This window comes from Dermacentor variabilis, chromosome 4 (genome assembly GCF_050947875.1).
Source record: "Dermacentor variabilis isolate Ectoservices chromosome 4, ASM5094787v1, whole genome shotgun sequence".
Classification (NCBI taxonomy): Eukaryota; Metazoa; Arthropoda; class Arachnida; order Ixodida; family Ixodidae; genus Dermacentor; species Dermacentor variabilis.
The window spans coordinates 1,030,284-1,046,998 of record NC_134571.1 but is presented as its reverse complement, the minus strand read 5'-3'; the positions used below and the strand labels follow the sequence as shown (position 1 = coordinate 1,046,998).

General features: G+C 45.4%; 1 protein-coding gene across 5 annotated transcripts in view; it reads left to right on the top strand.

The window, feature by feature from the left end:
• The window catches only part of tweek (transmembrane protein KIAA1109 homolog tweek), a 703,556-nt gene that overhangs the window by 21,061 nt on the left and 665,780 nt on the right, over positions 1–16,715 (top strand). For all 5 annotated transcript variants that reach the window (XM_075687924.1, XM_075687922.1, XM_075687923.1 and 2 more), the window contains exon 4: positions 11,223–11,431. In XM_075687924.1, coding sequence (XP_075544039.1) covers positions 11,223–11,431 — 209 coding nt within the window. The remainder of the gene's footprint in view (positions 1–11,222; positions 11,432–16,715) is intronic.

Sequence of the window (16,715 nt, the reverse complement as noted above, 5' to 3'; positions counted from 1 at the left end):
TGCGGGACTGGCGCAAGCAGGAGAAGCTTTCAACTTTGGCAGCTGCTGCGTACGGCGCGGCTGCGTGGTCCCTATGTTAAAAGCGATCTGTGATGGAGACAGTCTACGCATCTAGGCATGCTGTGCTGTGTTCTCGTCGCTTAGTGTTTGAAGAGAGAGGCCGCACAAAGGTCAATTCGCTCGCTCCTGCTACTGTTCTTCCCCACTCCAGCGTTTCGATGAAGAGTTTCCGTGGTCACTGCGTGAGACATGTTCACTCGCGTTACACCATGCTTGTTAATTTAGTTAGTAAGCGAATCTTCAAAAGTTTATTAGGCCGATAAATCTACTATCCTTACTTTTCGTATAGCTGTCTACTAATTTGCTATCGTAATCGATGCTTCGCCTTTCGGGTGAAACTGTGACTTCTTTTATTTATCACAGCTTTAGTATATTGGGAGTAAATCCTTGTTTTTTCAAATGAGAGAAAGTTGTATTCCTGTGTAAAAGAATGAAGTGCGCGGTACTGTAAAGGACTTTTCTTTTTTTAGGTCACGGCAAATGGATGCTCATTACAATCGAGAGCGCGTTAGAGTCTAGTAAATACGGTAGCTGCTGATAGGCGTGTAGATCATTTTGGATACGTGGCGATGCACTCCACATCATTTGAGCATCCGTCAATCTAACCGGCACGCATAATCTGACGACCGATCACTGATGAGCCACATGCCCCTATGAACATATTAGTGGTGAGGATTCCATGATGGCTCGTGGCCCGTCACTAGATCAGCCGGCGTCAAATTTTTCATCATGGACACGCTCATTTTTAAAACATTTTGTGCACAAAACAAACAGGGACAAAGAAAAGGAGCATCACAAGGACGAGCACTTTCTAACCTAGAAAGTGTTTAGAAAGTCCTTGTGTTGCTCCTTTTCTTTGTCCCCCTTTTTTTTTCTGCACAAAAAGTTTTAAAGATGAATCTGTTCCAACTAGACCGACTCGCAGTTATGGCCACACTGTTGAGGCCATTAGGCCTAAAGCGCTGCTGCATCAGGCATGGGGGACTAAAGTTATGGTTTGGTGCCAAATCAACGCACATGTGTTCGCAACAGCCATGCTACACAACAAAAGCGAGTGCATGGGATGGCAACAAACTTGTTCGTGGCGACTATCTTATTGACACACCCTGTGGTGGCCTCTTGTTCTCGATGCTGTTTGTAGCCACACCTTGGTCTCTTTTTGTAGCTTCGAGCAACCTGTCACAAGACTAGCTGTGTATTTACATGGCGGGCATGGAAGGGGGATAACTGAATTGCATGAATTTATGTAGATGGCGGATGAAGAAGGGGGGGATTGCTGAAACTTGCTGTGACCCTCCAGATTTTTTATCTTCAAAAAGTGGCAAATCTTGCTGAACCTGGCAGTGAAACGGAGTGGACGGTGCCTGTTCTTTATCGTCTGTGCCGGCTAGGTGCGGAGCTGTGATTGAGTCACATGATGTGTGACCCTCTCATTTGTCGTGCAGATTGGCCTTATGATAACCTACCTGCTGTAAAGCTTGAATAGCCCTTCTGTGGTTTGGTGAAAACTGGGAAGCAAAACTTTCTATCTAATAAATAAAAGATTGCCAGAATACACTGGTTCACTATTAAACTGTGAACCTCATTGGTATCCAGTGTCACTAGTTAATTAGTTTCAGAAAGGAAAATGCACCTTATTCTACTCAACATAAATTTATTGATAGAAAACAGTGCTGGCATACTAATTTGGTGTTCCCTTTAATAAGAGTGGACACTGTACCGTAGGTCTTGATTTCTATGTGCCTAAGTTACTGATAGTTTCTTGTTATGCAATGCTAGGAGACTCCCGATCATGTGCAGCACTGTAATTTCTGGCCCAAAATTTGTGAGCATTCAATTTTGTGAAAAGTGTTCTGATATTCAATATTACATTCAATATTCAGCTTTTTTTTCGTGATTTGATTTGATATTTGCTTTGAAATCAGCTATTGAGTATTTGCACACCCCTTGTCATAGGAGCTTGAAGAAGCTTTGACAACAGCTTAAGATGATGGAAAACAACACTTTGCAAGGCCGCTTGGTTTTATCCCACTGCAGCAATTTGGATGCTTCATCATGCAGCTTCCATGGCGATAGGCAGGTTTCAAGAGTGTTGTTAAATAACATGCTATGCAATGGCAAGAAAATCAGCAAGTGACAAGTGAGCAAGGACATAAGAGCATGACAGCATTTTTTTAGTTGATTTATCAAGCTATAAATAAAGAAGACACTCTCTACCTTAGTTCTGCTTCCTGCTCAGGTTCATCAGTTGAATATGAAGCAAGCTTTCTGAAGAGAATGATTGATGCGATCAGTGCAGTGACCAAAAAGAGTGACCCAATTCATCCCCAAGCCTCCGATTCCCGACGTGACAACATCGAAGGACTGCATCAGAAATGCGATATTGTTTAAGCACACTGGTCACCAGGATCATCAATGACATGACAGCATTTTTGTATACGAGCAATTGCCACAATCTAGTGGGGCCGACCAAACATTGTAACCTGTTGAAGGTAAAGGAAGGCATACTTACAGGACTTGATAACCGTATGGAAGGGCAGCTTCTGAAGGATAATCTTGCGGAGAAGCTTCAAAGCGTTGGACGATACAGTCAAACCTCGATATAACAAAGTAAGTAAAATTGGCATTTTAGTCTGTTATATTGAAATTTCATTATACAGTAGACTTCTGTTCAGTCACGTTCAGTTAATTCAATTTTTTTATTAATTTGATCCTAGTCAAAAGTTCTAGCTGGTGCCCATGCATTTCTATGGGCCCAGTCTTTTGTTATCTTGGTCTTAAAATTGGCCTGCTCTGGCTAATTCAAACTTGACCAGTCAGCATGCATGTGCTTGGCCCCTACTGCGACCTCAGTAGCAACATTTTTAGTGGCAGCGTCTGTCTCGGCAGAGCTTAGGTGACAGAGAATGCATTTAAAAACCCATGCCACATATTGTTTGAAACGCCTATTTTCGGCCTGCTTTTGGAAAATTTTTAAGCAGTAACCATAACTCACAATATCTGACTATGCTGTTTACCAGATTCTAACATAGGCATTTCTTTTCTTGAAAAAAAAAAAATGAAATTACAAGGTACAATACGACATACCAAAACCGCATTCGTGGTGTTTGTATGCTTTAATGCATCATACAGATGTATTGCGGCAAAGCTGATTTCAGGAAACCGCTCGTTGTACAACGTATTACAAGCTTGCCCATTTTTCTGGCGAAAAAGGAATCTTAATGTCATTTATACATTAGTTTTCCTACTTTGGAAACGTAGAAAGTGGGCATGCATTTGATTCAGGGTTGTGTTAGAATCGGGAAAATGCTCCCGAATGAGAGTGGAGGCTTGGGCTAGTTCGTTATTGTTAATTAAAACCATGTACAGCACGAAGGACGAGGACTGACAGAAATGACACACACTGCACCGTCTACATAGATGCTGGCACTGCCAGTGCAGCACAGTGTGTGTCGTCTCTCTTAGCCCTCGTCCTTCATGCTGTATGTAGTTTTAATTGCCATATAAATTGGATGATGTGCATTGGTGTTTTTTCTACATCTTGTTTGTTTCGACCCCTTTGGATAGGTCGATCAGTTTCACAGGGTTTCGTCTGGGTCGAATTAAAAGAAGTTGACTGTATTGAAATTCCACCTTTTAAGCAAAATAGGTACATGTGCTGTTAGATTTTTCTTACAAAGGAGGGGCCACAATATTTTTTGTGTTATTGGTCAGTTGGAAAAAACAAATTTATATAAAAAAATTTATTTTTTTTAAATTGTGGGGTTCGCACCCGTGCTCTTGGGACAAAGGAACGACAACACAGTAGAGCAAACAATCGCAAGGACATTTATTGCACTTTTCATAGATCAATGCCTGCTAGCCGAGTTGCTATCCACAAAACATGCCGATGGGCGCGCGACAAATCTAGAAGTCCGACTCACCGCGACCGGATAACGAGCGAATATGTTCGCCCCATGCTGGATCCCAATGCCTGGTCGTTCGCGCGTACTGTCACGCGAACGGTGGCGCGCAAAGTGGTGCAGTGAAAAATTCCCAGAGAACTGCACGTAGCACCCGAGTGATGAAATAGGACGTGTTATCCGTAATCAGTCCTTTAGGCAAGTAGAACCGACAAAACACTCCCTGTAGCTTCTCCAGCACCGCCCGCACTGTCATTGTCCGAAGAGGAAACAACTCCACCCACTTTGAAAAATGATAAACGACTACCATCAGGTGTGTGAACACCTGCTTACTCCTGTGGAAAGGCCCCATATAATCAGAGGGGGTCACTTGCCACGGATGCTCACTGTCAATTGGTTTCGTCAATCCGGGTGCCTTGCCACCCTTTGATTTCACCGTTTGACAGGTGTAGCAGAAATGGCAATAGCAAAAAATGTAATGTTTTATACGAGGCCAGGTCACAGTTTGGCTTAGTTCCGCAAAGACTTTGGAGGCACTCAAATGATCGGCCAAGGGTTCGTTATGATGGGATTGCAGCAGTGCACTTCTCTGACGTTTGAGAATATTCGAGTGCTCGCAGTGGTTGTGCAAAGCTGTTGCGTTGCATTTCCGAGGGCTCCGTATTCATCCCCTTCCCTGCCTGGGTTGGATGTCAGCGGGTCACCAACACTGTCACTTGGCTGTCATCGCGCACACTTGAAGGTCAATGGGCTACCACTCATCGGCCGACTCCGTGGTGGTATTCGGGCCCTGCTTGCATGCCCTCCGGGTACACATACACAAGACGGGGCCTGAGGAGACCACATTGGGGCGTTGGGAAGTACTTACATGTTCCTCTCAGCCAGCGGTGACCCCTCTGTCTGCCGTCGGCCGATGGTTACTTCGGCTCATCAGGGTCTCGGCCTCGGCAGGTGCAGACACTTCTATCGTCTCCATTTCCTGGGGCAGCGCCTTTTGATTGTAACCCCATCTGTTCTTCCATTTCTTTATGTTTCCATTTTCTCTGTTGTGGGGTGCACGATGGCAGGCACTGGCCGAATGATAGGCAGCCTCTTTCTGCTGGGTTCTTTTTCTCTCTCACGGTGCGCAGTTAGCGGCCACTGGCGACCATTTGGCCATGTATTGTGACGTGATTATAGATTTAGATTCGTATGTGTTGCTGCAATTTGTGTTTGTATTGAATCCCAACTTAATAAATATTCTTTGTTGCTTTTAGAGAGCGTCGCCAGGGTCTCGCTGACTGCGTGTGGGGTTTTGCCTCCTCCCTAGCTGGGGCCGGTGGGGCGCGCATGCGTGCAGTGGTGCATCGGCACATGGACTGGGTCGGAGCAGGCGTGGATGTGACACCCTGTATGCATGGTGCCTCGGAATGCTTGAACCCGTGGTGGTCGTCTGGTGCACACAGTCAGAGTGTGCACGCTATGAGCCTAGCGTGAGACCACAAAATGATGGCTAATGTGGGGCCAGGGGCCTAATCAGCCTCTGGTCATCCAAAATTTGAGCTGTTGCATGGCTGAGGTGGGGGTTGCTGTGAATGCTCTGTGTTAACCGAGCCATGTCTCTCCTCATGTGTTGAATTCATTTACTTTCCTCTCACTCTTTCCGTCATGCCTTGCCTCAATAAAAGTAGCATGGTAAGTGTATTGGACACCCGCTTCAAAGTTCGGTGCTGTGAAGTACGGATGAGGAAAGGTGTCAATCGGCCGCTAAGATGCTGCAGTCGTCCTCGGTTGTGGAGATCATGCGAGAGCTAAAGATCTCGCCAATTCATACTGGGAGGGCTGACCATTCCGACGATTTCAAACGGTCAGCTGAGTTCGACGATTTGGTGAGTCGAGTGGTGAGACGGGATTTTCTTGAGTCTCTAGCTTCATTACCATATTCCCAGCTGCTAATTATGCTGACTGCTCGGGAACAATGCCTCTAGGGCCAGCTAATTAGGCAAATATATGTATTTTGCTGTTCTTGGTGTGGCTTAGTGGGCTGCTCGGCAGTTTTCAGTTGATGCACATCTTTCCTCACTAAAATTCAAGCCGTAATAGTTGAGCACTTTTTCATGCCCTTATGTCACCAAAAGTCTCCATTTAGGAAGACCGCTTAGTGGTGGTGCCTTCTGTATCATCAGTAAGGGGCAAAATTAGCAGAGCAACTATCGAGTGGAGACCAAGGCCATAAAAAGAGCCTGCTTTGTGAAGAAGCAAGCGCCCCGAGACCCCCCCCTCAAGCGTGCAGAAGGTGTGGGATTCTCACACCCATGCTCTTGGGACAAAGGAACGACAACACAGTAGTGCAAACAATCACAAGGGCATTTATTGCACCTTTCATAGATCAATGCCTGCTAGCCGAGTTGCTATCCACAAAACATGCCGATGGGCGCGCGACAAATCTAGAAGTCCGACTCACCGCGACCGGATAACGAGCGAATATGTTCGCCCCATGCTGGATCCCAACGCCTGGTCGTTCGCGCGTACGGTCACGCGAATAGTGGCACGTTCGAACGCAGGCCACGCGAGGCGGTCTCGCAGAAGCATAACTCGGCGCGCGCGCGCGGGACGTCCGCGGCACTCGCCCATCCGCCGCCAAAGAGAGCCCCTTATCTTTCTCGCACCCCCAAGTAACCCTGCCGTGAGGCGGCGCTAGCAGCGCAACACTCGCGCCATCTCTCGCACTGCGCCTCAACCACTCCAACCGCCGCGGGCGCCAGGCCACGCGGCGAAGCCGCACTGCAGAAGACGGGAGCTTTGCGGGAAAAACAACATATCAGGGGACGCGTGACAGTCGCGCATCCCCACAAAGGGGACGCTGCCCCGCAATCTCGCATCGATGACGAGGAGGGCCTGGGGAAACAAAACCAGCCACCTCCACTGGTGTGTTGAAATCGTCGCTTTGCTTTGTTCTTTAAATGGCCCGAAGAGCGCCAAAGGGACCAGAGTGACCCGTTTTGTAAATTAGTTGTACATAAATGTGCCATGGCCTCAGGGAGGCAAAGTGCTGGAATTGTGCTGCTATTGCATGGGCACAGGCACTGAAACGTTGCTGGTATTGCAATGGGTGCACGGGGCGTGTGTTGCTTTTGCCCTGGGAGGGTTCACTCTGCAGGTTCACAACGAGTTCGGCCAGGATCTTCACATGCCACCCGCTAGACCCTACAATGTGGGAGTTGTGTTGCAGGTGGTAATCCCTGGCACCGGAGAAGCATGATTGCGCACTACTCCGACAAGTATCGGCCAGTCATCAGAGCGCCAAGGTTTTCTTTTCTTTAAAATTGATTCGCTCAGTTACTTGGCCCAGTGTGGAGCAACTCTTCGTCAATCGCCGAACCTTCTACATCTGTTCATTACACTGACATCGCGTCATAGATATCCATTTTGCTTGGTGTTGTGGATGGACAGTGTGTACCCATGGAAGGAAGTTCTGCTAGTGCCGAAGTCCTATGACATCGCACTAGTGAAGACCACGTCTGCCACGTTTAGCTGATCTCGGATGGATTAACCGTTTATACTGAGACAAGGCTTGCCTAAGCAAAGTCAAAGCTTTGGATTAGCTGACCATTTCTCTTCAAAAAGCTCTCAGCAATCCACTTCGCAGAAATCAGACAGGCTGCTTTCCTTCCTTCTGTCCTTTTTTCTCCCTTGTTTATTGTTTCTTCTTTAGACCATGTGTGTCTCAGTGTTTTCCCTAAACCCTTTGTTTTGATTTTGTGGGTATGTGCTTCCTTGGGTATTTTTTGTATTCGTTTTATGTTATTATAATGGTATGTGTTAGTATTTTTACTTTCAAATTCCCATGTGTGCATTCTCTTTTACTTTACGGGGTGTGGAATGGCAGTTTACTTTTGTATATCTGTGTATAGTTGGGGAGGCCAGCTCGCACTACGGCTGCTGTTTTGCCCTCTGAGGGGTGGCGCGGTCACCTGGTCATTGCTTCCAAATGTGCGCAAGCGTGAGGGCCACTGTAATGGTGTTGCAGATGGGATGCTTATTGTGTCATTTATTCCCTTATTGGGCTGTCTGACGTGACCGCAGCCGTTTTGTCTGCACATGTCCAGTGGCTCTTTCTTCTGAGGAAGTCTTGCGTGGTTGGAGCGTATACATGGAAGTGCGCCCATGCCCGGGGTGAGTATGTGTGTGCGTTTCGTTGGAAGCAACAAGGGGGATGTCCCCATCCAGCGGTAGCTACACGGATAGCTTGCCTCTACTCACCCTGGCCCTGGACAAGCCCAGCGTGTTGGGGTTGATGAATCCAACCTCCCCAAAATGAGCAAGTCGCTTCGTGCCCTGCAGTGGTCACAAGCGCCAATGCTCTGCAGTAGAAACTCTGGCTGCCCAGCCGATCCTGACGGTGGTGATCCACATGGCCAGCCTCAGAATTTTTTTAACGCAATAGTGCTAAGGAGTCGGTGTCGCAGAAAATCCGGTGTCCGCATCCGGCATTGGTGTCCACTTTCAGCGTCTGGCTTCGCATGTCATTTTCTCAAAAAGATTTTCGGACCACCCATACCTTGGCCCTCCACGTGATGCACGGAGTTTACTGAACTAATTGAATTTCTCACGCTAAATTACGTGGAAAAATGGTTAACTATGACTTACACACAACCTACAGACATGATAGCTATCGGATTGTAATTTGACTATATGAGAAAACATAATTCTGTTGTTCAAAAACTTAAAAAAACCCATTTTCTAGCATTTCTACCATTCACATACCAGCCATGGTGTCTGTCATTCGTGCGCGCGGGCACGCGGGTGTTTTGGGGGCCACGGAACGGCGCGCCCACTTCCTTGCAATACCTTCAGCTGGCGCTCGCCTCCGTTGCATTGTGACCCACACAAGAGGCTGCATTTTTACGAGAATGCCCACTTCTGTGCTTAACGTTCGTGGCCACTGTTTCCTGGTAAACATTACGGTTACATACGCTGCAATTGTCATGAAGCGTGAGAAGCAGTCAGGGATCTTCTAATGCTTTCATGTTCCACTCTTAAAGGCAAAGCTTAAGCTCCGTCAACATTTGTTGTTATTATTATTATTATTTTTTGAAGGCTTGTAATCTAGGGTTTTAGCTGCTAATGAGTAGCTCCGTTGTCGCATAGTAATAAATGTTTGTTTGTATTTTGTATTTTTTCATGGGCGGCACTGGAGCCACCAGCCTTGCATTGGTAGGGGGCATCTAAGGGGGGAGGGAGTGTATAACAACACGTAGAAAAACTGTCTATCAAGCTGATTGATTTGTCTAGGCATGGTACCAAAATATTTAATAAATTGAGCCTGAGAAACCATTCAACTAACTGTGACTGGCTTTTTTTAATATGAAAACCAAAACAAGTGACGTCAAGCACTGCAGCCGCTGCTTATATATATTTTTTTTCTTTCCATGAATGCAAAGAGTGGATGTGAAACACATTTCAGCGCGTCAGCCTGTACTTATGAATTTTGTAGCCAAACATGTTCAGGCATTTGAACAGGAGTAGCATGCAACGCCAGAAGACTTTGTTCATGTTCGTCTAGGCTGTCAGTTGTATTTATGATGGTGTTTTCTTACATCGTCTTATAACAGCCTTTCGGTTCCAGAGAGCAGGGCACAATATGTTCCTCTTAAAGCAGAAAATAAATTTGCCAATTGCATTGCGACACCGCTTTTAAAATGCTTTGTGCGAACAACATTGGTGCTCTTTTTGATTACTTGTTAATTGCATGAAACTAACCTGCTAACCCTGCAGGACTCCCTGACGAAATTAACATGTTGTAATATTCCACCTGCAGGGTCTGTATAGTTCACCTGGCACACACCAAGTGCCGCATTCATTAGAGCATGCATCTCTCGCAATAGAACGCAGGCCATAGCACTGTTTCTGTCATCTGCATTGCAGACAAAGCCAGCATTACAATGTAAATATGTGCATCTCTCTGCTCGTACTCTTCACACATATATAAATAAATATATTCTACATTGACATAACCACCCCTACACATCATTATCATGCATAACACATTTCGCACCATGCCAACTGCTGTATAATGCTACACATACCTTGGACAGTGGACAGTTTCCATTCAGGGAGGTTCTGCTTAATTTTCTTTTATCATTAATTAGTACTCTAAGCTTTCCACTTTAGAAGACTCTGTCATTAAATTTGGACATGTGGTAGCCCTGCTGAAAAAATGGTAATTAGTGATTGAGTGTCATTTCTTGTGCCTGTGGGGTATAGGCATTATTTGGAATACAGTGTTGTTTAGAAGTTTATTGCCGAGCAAACTCCCTAGTAGGGGAGACTTTTGGAATGAGTTAATAGATCTGATAAGTCTACCTCAAAGAGAGCATTGGAAAATTTTTCTGCAAAGAATTTTTGACCATCAAAGTAGAAGCAATGATCAACTCTCGACCACTAACATTTGTGTATGCAGAACAGATGGAACAAACTTTGCTTTTGCCAAATCATTTTCTTATAGTGTTGACAGTGCTTCTCCTCAAGCTTTCTTGCCCAGCATAAAATGCGTCATCGTCCAGAGTACCTGTAGAAGATAGAAAAATTGAAAGCATGGGTTAAATAATTCCTTGAACTGGTGATGACAGGTATACCATCAAGCACTTTGTTTGGTTCATGTTAATAAAAATGCACCCACGTAATCAGTCATGCTTGGAGACATGCTGATAAAGGAAAGAAACTCACCAAGGCAATTGTGGAATATGGGACAAGTGACGGAACTTCTCTGGGTAGTGGCAGAAATGTTCACTCAAATGCACATTTTTAGTAGCGTCATCTTTCCATAATGGGTACATCTCCAATACCTTGCTCTTGAAAAGAAGCAAGTGCCTAGTGTTTGTTTGGCAGGGAACTGTTAAAGCTGTGCAAGAAAATGAGAAACAAGGGAGGAACATAAGTGTGGGCCACGATTTCTTTTAGTTGTTTTTCAAGTGTCAAATAAAGAGGACATTCTGTACCTTGGCCCTGCTTTCTTGTCTTTTGCAGGCAAAAGCAGGCAGTATGTTTGCATAGCAAAGCTGGTGCTCTCGCAGGGCTCTTTTTGCTGTTGTCGTCGTGCCTCACAGTTGGAGGATATTGCAGGTGCTTTGCATAGTGTTGCTGGCTAAATTAGGGGCAAAGCCAGAGTAATTGCTTGAGCTTGCCAATTTAAATCGGAAGCCTTTTGCATGCAGTGCGAGCATAGTGTTTTGCCTCTTCATGAGTGCTGTGTGAGCAGTTCTGTGTCACCTATTTCAGCATGTGCCGATGCAGAGGCTCGTGTGTTTGTGCTCCTAAATGGCCTGGAGCTGCACATTTATAACCGGTCCCAGCTGTATGCGCACTTGGAGCAACTGTTTGGCCTGGAACCCACTGTGCTGCCCAGCAGTCATGAGCAACTCAAGCCTGAAGAGCCAAATAATGCAGTGGAAGATCATCCCTGGCGAGACCTTGTTCCGGTTGTTAAGGTACTAGTAACTAGCCTGCGTTTTTTGGTGCAAGGGAAGCAGTATTGTGGGCTGTGCAACAGGCTTATCTGCAAGGCTTAGCCCGCATCAAGCTCATAGTGTTGCTGTGAATCATTCTTCTCTGTGCTGAATCTTGCTGCATTTATTCGCATCCAACCTGGAGCACATTCTCATTTGTTTAAAGAGCATAAAACGAGAGAGCCAAAGTTAACCCTTTGAGGGTTGATTTTTTTCGCCATATGCGACCGCACTGGGTCGATTTTTTTTTATTGCCAATTCCAATTCTTCTTGGGGACTTATTTTGAAAAACATTTACCGTAATTTTTCTAGGGTGACCATAAAGTTAGAAACAAATATTTTGCATTGGTATGTATGTACTCTTCATTCGTGAATCACAACAATAAAAAAAGGAAATAAACCCATAAGAATTAAAAATTTGATGTATTGTTATAGTTCAAGGCTTTAAAAATGCGCACATGAGAATATTTCTCAAGACTCAAATGTTCCTGCTCTTACACTAATATGTACATCCATAGCATAATCGAACTCCGTAGGTGCGCACACTCAAGAAAACTGTGCATTTGTGTGCCCGTCAAAAAAGCGAAACATGTGACAAACTTCCGCTAATCTTTATCTTATCGCCAACCAGAGGCAATTAGTTTTCGCGAGTCTCAAGAAAAAAAAAAAAAAGAAGCAATGGAAATGCATGCACGGTGGCATCCTTCCTATACTTAACCCTGTTAGCACTAAACGAGCGAGAAACATGCGGTCGCCCTTCGAGCAATTAGTAACGAGATAGCCATCAGTTTTGCAAGTGCAAGAAGCTGAAACCGCCCGCGGAACAAAAGTTAAACTGCCGCCTGCCTGCGTATGCTCCAATGCGTGAGAGGTAATATATAGACGCGTGGGAGCGAACTAGCACTAAAACAAACCATGCAACGAAAACCGAGAGGGAGGCATGCGAAAAAATTCCCTGTATTCCCACATAGTGGCAGCACAGGACAAAAAAGAAAAAGTTAGGAAATTGGCGCACTTTTTAAACGTACAGACGGCGCCGTAAATATACGGCATTGAACATTTTTGGGCTTGTTCGTGGCGCCGTATATTTACATCATTGACTCTCAAAGGGTTAATAAAGCAGGGGTTGTCGAAATTGCTTCCATTACTATCATTACTTTGTTATAGTAATATGTGAACATGAATGTAAATGTTTTACTATGGTTGCCACATGTTAAAGCAAGTGGGCCGAGGTGCTTGCCATGGGCTGTCTGACAGCTGAGTGGTGGTGCTCACGGTGAAAAAGAAATAGTTGTTGACTTGATAATATTGATATGAGACTGTAGCAGCTGCCACTAGGCAGCGGATGAAGCAGAAAAACAAGTGAGGTGGCAAATGTGCAAGGGAAGGTTTCTAGTAAAGTATTCAGTATGGCTCACATTTGCCTGGCATTCTTTATTACTACGAGGTACAGTAAAACTTTGTTAATTTGAAGTTATAAAAACTGAAAACATTTGAGATGAGCAGACTTTTGAAATTATGGAAATATAAGCTCACTGGCTGTGCATTGGCCACATAGACTTCTTTTTTAATTGTGCGTGTAACCATTAACTCACAGAAGCTCGGTATACCTGGACCAGTATTTTCAGTGGATCATTTTCGGAAGCTTTTGCATGACTTGGCACCTGACACATTGGTGCCTATGGGCGATGGAGCTGGACGATTGATTCTAGCCTGAGAATTGATGCCTTCATCCAAGGGGGTTTATAACCGGTTCCATACAAGTTAAAAACTGGCAGTACTAATTTCTTCAGTGTAATAAATTTTGAACTATTTTAATTTGAAAACTGAACTGCGAAAAAGTGAAAATGTCACGCCTCTAGCAGCCACCTCTGAGTGACGTGACTATTTACTTGTCACCGTTGCACAAGCATAAGGTGAGCGCACCTATCAAGCTACAATCTCTCTGAAACTTTGCACTCCGGACTGGCATCCTTACTTTGTTTGACAGCTGCATCGCTCGGTTGTACTAGAGCTTGCAACTCTTGTACAAGGCCTCAACAAAGTGATAAGCAAGCACAGGTGGGCGATGATTGACACAAGGAAAAGGGAAATAATAGGTGGGCGGTGCATCATCTGGCACTGCTAGATCACTTGTTGCCAGGTGAAAAGCAACGGGAAGCAACGCTGCATCTTTGCTCAGGTGACCTGCTTGCGGCGGTGTGGAAGGTTCTGTAAATATTGCTTGCCTTTGAAAATGACCACTCCCAGATGTATTGCAAAAAACATTGCTGGCAGTGATGTGTTATTTGCTCTCCTCTTTTTTGCGAGGCAAATAGCAATGGTTGCTCAGGGTGCTCTCTCTGATGACCTTGGTCAGTGTTGCGGTGCACTCAGCTTTGAGTGAGTAAGGGCAGGTTGAGAGGAGTTAGGCTCCATAAGGGAGAGGTAGATTAGATTATGGGGTTTTGCATGCCAAAACCACTTTCTGATTATGAGGCACGCCGTAGTGGATTACTCCGGAAATTTTGACCACCTGGGGTTCTTTAACGTGCTAAGGGAGAGGTGCCGATCTGAGGAGGCCTTGCCAAGAATGATGTCGGGGTCCCTCCTGCAAGAGATTGCACAACCCAGCACAACCACAAGTCTTGTGCCAAGGCTTGTTAACACCATTAATCTAATGTTGCCATGGCTGCAGAAATCAGTTCTCTGTTTTTGATGATATTGCAACAGCACACAAAGTACAGAAGCCCTTGTGTAGGGAAATTTCTTTGTTATTTTTCCAGTTAAGATACCATAATATCCAGAATCTGGCACAAAAATGATTCAGTAGGCAAAAAACGTGTCGTTGACACCAAGGAGGGAAACATTTTGACATAACCATTATTATGAGATAATGAAGCTGGAGTTAAGGAGGGTGTGCTACACTATGTTGTGAGTACTACTTGGCATGAGGCCAGGAAGCAAGTGCAGACAAGTTCTGTTGGGCAGCATATGAACTGCTCGAGATCACACTAGTTGAATATGCTCTGTATCCTAGACATCAGATGCGGTGCACTTGATTGACGTTTGATACCATGGCATTCACAACTTGATTAAGTTTGTACAACCATGGCCAACTCTCATGCGATATTCTGTGTTATGCAGCACTGCCAGTTCAAAATGTGAAGTTTTGGTTAGTTGGAGTCCTCTACGCAGAACACCGTGGTGAGAGTCAGTGTCGCTCGCTGTTGTGTTCCTTGCTTCTCCATTACACATGTACAGCTAATGTCCGATTTTTACTACTCCCTAGGGGCCGTAAAAGTGTCAGTAAACTCACACAATCCCCTAAAAAAAAAACGAATACATGCCCTCTACATTCACAAAGAGCTGAAATCCCCACAGGCACATCCGAAATAGCTCTGAAGACATGCCAGTACACTTATTAGGTATATCGGGGCTTGTGCTGTGACAAAAAAAAATTTGCCCTTTGCCCGAAAGGCGAAGCACCGATTGCGATAGCAAATTAGTATATAGCTGTACGAAGTAAGGATAGTAGTTTTATAGGCTGTATAAACTTGTAAACATTCGCTTACTAACTAAATTAACAATGATAGTGTGTCTAAGCATGACTCATCGAGGACGTAGAAAGAAACAGACACACAGAGACAGTGCTGTGTTTGCATTTCTGCTTCTTTCTACGTCCTTGTTCAGTCACGCTTACCCATTCTATCATGGATTCAAACTAACTAGCCCATCAACATGTTTTAACTAAATTAACCAGCACAGTGTCACGTGCGCACCGGTAAACATGAACACATTTTGCTTGATGACAGCAGAAGCTGTCTGAAAATGGTGGAGTTAGGAATCGCGGCAGCAGCCGTGAGCCAATTGAACTCCGTGCATCTGTCGTTTCAATGCGAATGATACGTCGAAAGCACAGCACGTACGAAGCTACTGGCACTACGCGCACTCTGCAAACATCACAGATCACTTTGAAGATGCGGCCCAAATGGGCGCGCACTTCAGCCATGCCGCAGATCACTTTCAAGACACAAACGCCGGCAACGCGTCCCAACGGCGTCTACTATAGCGTCCGTGATTCGCGTGGCCAACGCCGTAGTAGACTCCGCACTGTCTCCACTCTGTATGAAGCAGCAGGTGAGGAGGACATCGAGACACCCTGGCAGCCGCCGGAGCCCCTCCTCTCTTGCTTGAACCCCCTTGCCTCGCATGCCACAGGAGAGGGCAAGCATCCTGGCGGCAGTCCTTGCTCGCGCAGGCGAGATTGAACAGCATTCGCCGGCTCACTCTCACATGCTTTCACTCATACCGAACCTCACGGCGACGGCGACGCCGATGGAAGAAATGCGCCTGGGGTGTTCATATATTTGCTATCGCAATAATACTGCAGGTGCACACATATATAATTCAGGAATACACACTGTGACTCGTGAAAATGGTACCTTTCTACTCTTTGTATGCTTCACCGCAATACATTGCGTATGCTTGACTGCGCTACACCGCTGTCTAGTGGCGAAGTTGATTTTTGTGAAGCGGCATTAGGCAACATTGTTTAGACCTGCTGTGCTCACTACACTTGGAAGCCATCTGCGACGATGACAAAGGCTAGCGTAGCCAGTGCCATTGCTGACAGCGGCCAATTCTTTTAATGATAAACACGGCACCAAACGGCAGGAAGATTGGTGGCCATCATTGAAGCATTTAGGCCTAACATAGTCACGATGGCTATGGCTGCCAGCAGACTGGTGTGCAAGAGCACTGGTTCGGGCCTGTAAGTTAATCAAAATGGCAGCAGTAGTGGCTTCTATTACTGGCATTTTAGACCTGCTATCATGCCAAAAAGTCCAGAAAATAGATCGATGAAGGGTTTCAGCAACCGAAATTTCGGTGGCTGAATAGTTTCTGTGACATAGTTACTAGCACGAACAAGACTAACGGAAGAAAGGGTGGGTCAGGACAGAGCGCTGCACCTTAACTGACAAACTTTATTCAGAAAAACATGCAAAGAGGCCACTGTATGCTCAAATAAATGTGTAGACAGACACATAAACGAATGTGCCACATAGGAGACAACTGAATGCGCAGTGAAGCCGATAAGCACCCACAACAAGCCATTACAAAGCATTCACCAGGTTCTTCTCAAGTTACAACACTTCTGTATGAGTGAGTGCCAGTGATGGAGTGCTTATGCATTCATCAGCAGCTTTTGAAATGCAAAACGCCTCAAATATTTCCCTATCTAACTGCCTGGTCTGAGCGCATGCATGTTATCAAAACATGGGGA